At 42.8% G+C, this 8,197-nt stretch overlaps 1 protein-coding gene across 1 annotated transcript; it reads right to left on the minus strand.

Moving 5' to 3' along the window:
- Positions 1-3,803: 3,803 nt before the first annotated feature.
- On the minus strand, positions 3,804-5,223 carry Adk1 (Adenosine kinase 1). Its single transcript, XM_064700441.1, has one exon. The coding sequence runs from the start codon at positions 5,094-5,096 to the stop codon at positions 3,876-3,878; it is 1,221 nt and encodes a 406-aa protein (XP_064556511.1). The 5' UTR covers positions 5,097-5,223; the 3' UTR covers positions 3,804-3,875.
- Positions 5,224-8,197: the final 2,974 nt, after the last annotated feature.

Here is an 8,197-nt window from a genome sequence, read left to right on the forward strand (position 1 = left end):
GGCCTGTTGCCATTGAGCGCTGCCAGTTAATAACATAATTATTGAAGTTTATTCAAAGTTAATTTCCAATATTTAGCACACGCGCCACACGCACATCCATACATCCATTTCATGTTATATCTAATCAATTAGGTGAATTATCGCTGATTCACACAAAGTTTTAGAGGAGATCTAATTGAAACAATGTTATAACTCAAGCAATCAAGTTCAAGTACTTGAATAATACGGGTATCAATCACATTTGGAACATGGCAATCGAATTAAGTTAATACAATTTTATAGCGTTTGTCGGCGGCGACAAGCAATTGTGTGTCTGTGTGTTTTTGTCTGTGTGGCAGATCCTTTTAAATGTCTTGGATGCTCATATATACATATTTCGAATCCTCGGTGTCATCAGTGTCGAGTGACTAACAAATTTCCAGCAATGAAAAAACAATGGAAACACGATTTGCCATTATGCCGGAAATCTTCGATTATTTCAAATAATCCACACACACATACACACACACGCACACAGGCACACGCACAGCTAAAGACTGAAGGGAAGTGCTGATTCAATGGTAGCCTCCGGCAATGTCTCAGACAATCAGCACTTCAGACAGGCAACAACAACGACAACAACAAGCGGAAGCCAAGGACAAAACGCGTCTGCGGTCTTTACGGGGCCGGGCAGGATCTGTTGCGAACTTGACTGAATACTGAACGACTCTGTAAGCGACGCGCTGCCTGCATTGGGTTAATGGCAGGCGACATCAGTGGGGAATAGAGGGCTTGGCCAGGGGGTTAAATGGGTGTCTGAGCCGGGCCAAGAGCACTGCACACAAAGTAAGTAGAAAACTTTTGCCATTTCTTACAAAAACAGACGCACACACACTCACTGCCAATTGTTTTTGTTTTTGTGTTTAGCTGTTATTGTTGTAGCAAAGTTACAAGCAGCATTTGAAACTTGTCATCGTCATCGTCAAAGTCAAAGTCGTTGCCGCTGCTGAGGTTGCCAGTGCGTATGAGTAATTTTTATGAGCCAAACCTCAATGCAACTATTTGCTGCCTGTGTTGGCCTTGCTTCCTTAACTCTGTTCGCTTCAACTGTTTAGTTCCACGTTTTGTGATACACTTCGAATTTGCCTTTGTTCTTCTGAATTTTTTATGACCGGCGCTCAGGTCAAAGGTCCCCTGTTAATTTGCCTGTGACCCATGCTTTTGCATCGACTATGGCCTGTTTTTTTTTCTACTCGTCTTTTGAATTTTTGCCTGCCAATGAAGTTAATCGAATTAGGGGTCCACTTAGTGGCAGAAATTTGCCTTGGGCACAGGCCTGCCTAAGTAATTGCATTCTAGGAACTCTTATCATGCGTAAATTTTACGTAACTGTTGAAAAATTTAAAGAATGCTTTGTGAATGCCTTGAATGACTTAAAATTGCCAAAAATATGTTGTTTATTGTCTGTTTTAAATGTATTTAAAAGTCTTTTGAAAATACGCTATTTGTAATTTTTTTGAGAAGCATATATATGAAGAACTATATTCCTTACCTTTTTTAACAAATTAAAAGGTCAAAATCTTATGTAGTTTCTGAAATTGAACCGCCGACGTTTCGCTTGCTAGCATAACGCACCCATTTAGTCACACAGGCACACTACGTCAGGTTTGCAAAGCGCAATTATATGACTGCGTCGATTTTGATGTTTTTCAGACAAACTTTAACTACAATTTTCCCCCTCTTGGTGGTTGAATTTCCCAAAAGACATTTCGATATACATGCATAAGAAAAATGTATAAAATTGATGCTTTATGTGAGCCCTCTAGCAGAAGTTGTCAGAAAATGCTGTCAAGCAATTGCTAAAGTATGCCATGAAGAATCTTTGTCTTTGTTCACATAACTCCGAGCGACTTGTTGGATGTCAACTAAGTGTGAAGGAATATTAGCTTGAAGATGTGCATATGACAAATCTGAAAAGTTTTCAGCCACTTGGTTCAAATAAAGTTTTATTTAAATTTGTTTGCCACAAGAAACTTTGCATTTGGCCACTGCAAAGCTGTGTGTGTGTGCCAGCGCGCATGTGTGTGTGTGTAACCTTAAAGTGGAGGCGAAAGGGCGGGCGGGTCAGCACATGACACTTGTGACTTGACGCTGCATTGTTTGATTGTGGCTTAGGCATTTCTTTTGTGCCGCTGCTCAGTTTCCCGGCTAATTGTGTGTCCTGGCCAAGTGGAAGGATGCGGCAAGAAATGGCTAAGCCATTGAGCACACAATGCTGCTGCAGTAGAAGAAGAGAAGCGCGCATCAAGCCATAAATCACAATGGATACATGCATAAATTATAGCACGAAGCTGGAGCTGGCGCTGAAGCTGGGGCTGCTGGCGAGAAATCAAAGTGGGCAGGCGGAGAAAGAGAAAATGCCACAGAGAGAGAGAGAGAGAGAGAGAGAGAGAGAGAGAGAGAAAGTGAGAGAGGGTGGGGGAATACAAGCTGGCAAGTGTTAAAAAACGAAGCGACGTTTAAGGATTTAACGAGAAAAAATCGCTGTCACGCGAACGCTGGACGCATCGTTTTAATCAGTGGGCGACAGCCGCAGCCCACACCACACCCCGCCCGCTGCCAACGGGCACGTGCGCTAGCACAGGCAGCACAGCTCCAGCTCCAGTTGCGACTCGTAATATTTTGTCCAGGCCAAAGTCAACAGCCGGCACTTGGATTGTGTGGCAGCAAGAAGACAAAGCGCGACAAGTAACGTGGGCTGGGTTGTCGTAAGGGGGACGGGCGGGTTGGTAGTGGTGAGGGTGTTCAAATTTGCATTGGCGCTGCAAAGTATGCAACGCATATTTTTACTTCACTTCTGTTTGTTCCGCTTGGCTCAGTGGACCAAACATGCCCAATACCCACACTTCCCCTGCCCCACCACCCCTTCAACATTCCGTTTTTTTACATATATATATATATATATACATATATACACATATACATGCACACATACATATAACAACGAAACGCTGCCTTGCGCCAAAGCTAAAGGCGCGTTTATGTGCCAAAAAAGTTGCAGGAAATCAAGGCATTTCGTTTGTTGTGATTAAATATGATTGTTAATTTATTTTATTTTTAATTAAAATTTAACGAGAGCTTATGCAAAGACATTTGTATTAAACATTAATGAACATTAAAATCAGAAATTATTTTTATCTTGATTAACATATAATTTTAAGGCAGGCTGCAATCATAATAAATTACAATTTATTTCAAAATTAAATATATATTAATAAATAATGAATTATTTTAATAAAAAATATCTGAAGCTGAAATACGTTTCCAGACGAGTTCAAGTGTTCGAATTTGGCTCTTGATTGAACTCAAGTTGAAGAAGGCACCTGCGACCCTGTAAAGTTTATATATTCTTGTTCAAAACCAACAGCTGAGTTGATATAGTCGTCTGTTTCTCTCGGATCCGGTTGGATCAGATCCCTATATTATATAGGAATGATCCGTCAAAGTACTTTTATGAAACACTTTATCGTTTGTCAGATATCTGATCTCGCTTCGGCATATATATGTTTCCCTCTTCCCCTTACATATATTTTGTCGTATCTATCAATATCGGACTAACATATAGTAAAAGTCTCTAGGTTGAACTGATGGAAAAATGAGCTTATGTATAGAGAAATGGGCGTGATTTCCAAGATATAATCGCCAAAGTCAGCTCTTACATCTGCACAACAGTAAGCTACATAAAAAGTATTCAGGGGATGGTGTTCAATCTTCGACAAGCCGAAGTAAACCGTTGCTTCCTTTTACAAATAAATCAACTTCACTTTTTGGTGCTCCCATTTATAAAATATATAAAAATTTACCCTTGAATTTGGTTAGAAATGAGCATGTGCCTCTTATATGCAACTCTCCCTATACTTGGACAGTTTGTCAATTTGGATGCCGACGATGCGCAGGACCTGCTGTGATGCAAAGATGCCCGTGCGGATGCAGTAGTCGAGGGGCATGTGTTGGACCAGCTGCGAAAGGAAGCCGCCGACAAAGGCGTCGCCGCAGCCGTTGGTGTCCACAATTATTTTCTTGTCAACCTTGGGTACCGGATACTCGAGCACCTTATCGTTTTCCTGGAAGCAGAGCACCGGGCAGACAGCATCGGTGATCATGACAATGCGTGGACGGTTATTTTCATTGGGCAGGCTCTGCAGCTTTCGTCCGATCTCAAAGATGTCCGTGGTGTCCCAATCATGTGACGTGGCATATGCTAAGGCCTCCTGCTTGTTGCCAATAACCATATTCGTGTATGGCAGAATATGGTCCAGCTCCAGTTTGTGTGATTGCAGCACGAAGACAGCGCTGAAATTGAGCACAAAACAGCGATTGGAGTCGCTGGAGAGCTTCGCTATGCGGAGTACGCTGGCTGCGTTCACGGCGACAATGAAGCCGGTCGCATAGAAATACTGTGCGCGCTCAAACAGACACTGGTTCTCTTCAATGTCCAGCCAATCCTCACTGAACAGAGCCGCGGCGCCCAAGCTTGCGACCAGGGAGCGATTTTGACCCGATATTATGACCGCACAGGTGCCGGTTGATACCTCGTCCTTGACCTGATAGTGCGTCTCGACGCCATCGAACAGCGCCCGCTTGGCAATTCTATCCCCAAACGAATCCCGGCCAACGGCGCCAAAGAACAGGGCTCGAAATGGTTTGCCCACAATCCACTGGAAGACACGCATTGAATTCTGGCAAGCACCCCCAGCCGAATATTGCACGTTCTCCTGGTTGGTCAGCTCCTCGAAAAGCGGCATGTGCTTCTCCTCGGCAATGATGGCAGCATTGGGCTTCAGCTCGTATTTCTCGAGCAGCGTTGTGTCCTCCACAATGCTGGTTATGTCTAGCAGCGGATTGCCGAAACCAATTAGAATGCCCTCTGGCAAGTCCATTTTCCTCTTTGAGTATCCTTTGATAGATTGAGGACAACGGCAGGCCTTTCTTTCGATGATATTTCCCACTTTAAGGCAGCTAAGGCAACAGCTGGTACGACGACCTTTAACTGTATCTGGTTGCCCAAATTGGATTGAGAGTTGCTTGCTTATGGCGATACATGAAAGCCGACGCATAGCCCAAACTAAACGTCACTTCTCATCGGTACTAAACAGTTTGTTTGCATTTTCTAACTACAAAGACGCTACAATTTTTAGGAGCACTTGCTTTCGATTCGAATTTCTGGAACATACTGGAACCAACCCAACCCTGATTGGAAATACAAAGTTTGTTTTTTGAAATAGTTCTTGAAATGAAAAATGTTCAAATTTTTTTAACTGACGACGTTATTTATTTATTTTTATTTTTTTAATTCTTGATGATTCATTATTTTCTTATATATTTAACTAATATATACTTTCATATTGGCCCTCTTTTACCTGGAATCTGAACCTGAATCTCTTTTACTAGTCTTGTCCATTTATTTTTGACGCTTTAAGTCTGTGTATTTAATTTTCCCACCTTTCGTAACCTATTTCAGGGTATTGCCTATTCGACTAGCTAAACTTATTTGTAATTCTCTTGTATAACCATTTTTTGTTCTCTTAATTATCTCTACGACAATTTAACATTTAGTTTGTCAAGCACAAACGTTTTTGTTTATTTTCTGCAGGGTATGGTCTAGTCGTGCACCTGATAGCACTTCAGCTTTAATTACCCGCATAAATCAATCATGTTTTATTAATGGTCGGTCCATTTAATATGCTATTAATTACATTTTCATCTGGTCGTGCATTTTTATATGCAATTTAAGCGCCATTACGACAGGCTGTGAGTCGGCCAGGGGAGCGTGGGGCCTGGTAAATGGAGGCCTTTCACTAACTGACAGCTGGCGAGGTGTGAGCATTTTTATTTTCACCTGCCTAAGGGTGGGAGGGGGTGACGGTGGGGGATGGTTTGGGTTGTGGCTTAGAGCAAGGAATTGAATGCCATCATAAAAATATGTACGTCTTGTCAGCTGGCGTTGCGTTGCGCTTGACGAGCTGAGAATGCAGTTGCGGCCACCGGGAACGTCCTTGCCACGAGTGTAGCCGAAGGGTCTGTTTTCGGCGAGGAGGGGTGGGGGGGGGGGGGGGTTAGACGGGGGTTGGGCAGATGAAAACAATGGCATTTGCAGTGCTTTGCACAAGTTGCCTCGCATAAATATTAATTTTTATGCAACAAAAGCAGCCGCAGCGACAACAGCAGCCGCGGCAATGCAACCGAATGGAGCAGCAGCAACAACAACAACAACAATAGCAACAACAATAGCAGCAATAATAACAACAATAGCAGCAGCAGCAGCAAAAATAACAATAGCAACAAGCGTCGCTTATCGCCTGCGAGCGCCGCAAAGTATGCAAGCGGTTTTTCACTTTGCTGCTGTTACGCATATACCCTATAGTTAAATAGCCAAATGGGGAATGCTGTGCTACGATATAAATGTTTTAGCTTGAGTCTGGTTTTAATCAAATTGCTTGCTCTTGAGATATTTTACAATATATATTAATATAATAGCTGCCTATTTATTTCTTAAATGCATATTTTAATACATTAAATTTGGCTGAAGTTTGTATAAATAATTTAATTTATATGTTAAAAGATTTGTCGCCCCATGGTTTGTGTGCATATAGGTCCAGCTTTTAATCCAATTTTTTTCAACGATAGATTTTATTAGAGTGAGTTGATTGAATATTACGCTGGACTGCTCGGGGTCAGCTCTAATAACACGCTGAGAATTTTAATGTTATAATTTATTACTTATTAAAATACACGCTCATTAAAATAAGTATAGGATTTCGAACTCTTTCCATAAAGTCTGATTATAGCTTTACAATGATAGTAATACCTGTGCTCAGATTGTCGCTTCCTGAAGAGGTACTTGCTTATGTGTGAACATTTTTCTTAGTCGTGTGCCTTTAGCAAACCGCAGCAGCAGGAGCAGCAGCGGCGGCAACAACAACAGTAAGAGTAGAAGGGCATGGCGGAGGGAGGTAAAGCCGAAGCTCTAGCAGTAGCAGCGACGAAGCCGCGCAGGATCTGTAGCTGGAGCTCGACCACAGCGGCAATGCAGCTGCATAATGTGGCATGTGGTTAGCATTAAAAATGATATGCAACATGAGGAGCAGCTGCGTGCGGGCGAGGGTTGGCAGAGCGGTTGCATTTTGAGGTGCAGGCAGTCACTGACAGCCGCATGGCAACTATAATCCACACGAACAGACGCGAGCAGCCACTCAACCACCCAACCACCCAACCACCCAATCGCCCAACTTGCACGCACTGCCAAACCGAGCGTATGTGGCTTAAGAGTGTTAACTATAGCTCAGGGTGTCAGGGCGAGGGGTGGGATTAAGAGGTTCGAGATTGGCGGTTGGGCTTGAGTTGTGTTGGGGGCCTGTAAGCAGCAGCAGCTGCCACTGGCACACAATGAACACATCAACATGACACTGTCGGCCTGACAAAAGCTTAGCAGCCAGCTGAGTGGCAGCCAGCCCCAAGCCGAAAAAAAAGGAAGCAGAATTCCAAGTCCATTCGCATATATGCAGCAACGCCTCCCTTCTAACACTGCGCTACCCCCTGGGAGACATTCACAAGCTCGACGCTTTTTTGATATCCGCTTCCGTTTGCGCTTGCACCGGCAACTGAGATTGTTATGTAACAAGCTCTTTATGTGATTACCTTTACCTTCTGTTAGTTTTACTATAATTTGGCCTTTACTTTTAACGAGATTGTTGCCAGATTTTCCAAATCGAGAGCAGCCAACATTCTATGTAACTGAAACGTGCCGCATTCAAGCATAAAATGCAGGATGTTCCCTGCTCCTGATTCTTCTCCTACCCGCACATCCACATTCACATTCATTCAGATGAGCATGAGTTCTCACATGCGTATCTGAGTATATGCGCTTGAATTCGTGTACTCGCATTTCCATTGTGCTGCATTTTCTCTGCTACTCATTTCCTCATATCCAATGCCACACAATGGCCAAAGGACTAAAGTTATAATAATAAATGTACGGGTTTTGGGATTTTGTAAGGGATTTGGGTACATTTCCCTGGATCAGATTTTCACTATTCACTTCCTACGACAACGTCGGACTAATTTTATGTGCTACTGAATTAAATTACAATTGTTATTGGGGCGATTCAAAAGCTCAAAAAATAATAATCTAATGCCTAATATTTTTGGCATACATTAC

The sequence above is a fragment of the Drosophila montana genome, unplaced genomic scaffold (genome assembly GCF_035044405.1).
Source record: "Drosophila montana isolate Dmon_TW-CO22-7 unplaced genomic scaffold, ASM3504440v1 contig_1761_1, whole genome shotgun sequence".
Classification (NCBI taxonomy): domain Eukaryota; kingdom Metazoa; phylum Arthropoda; class Insecta; order Diptera; family Drosophilidae; genus Drosophila; species Drosophila montana.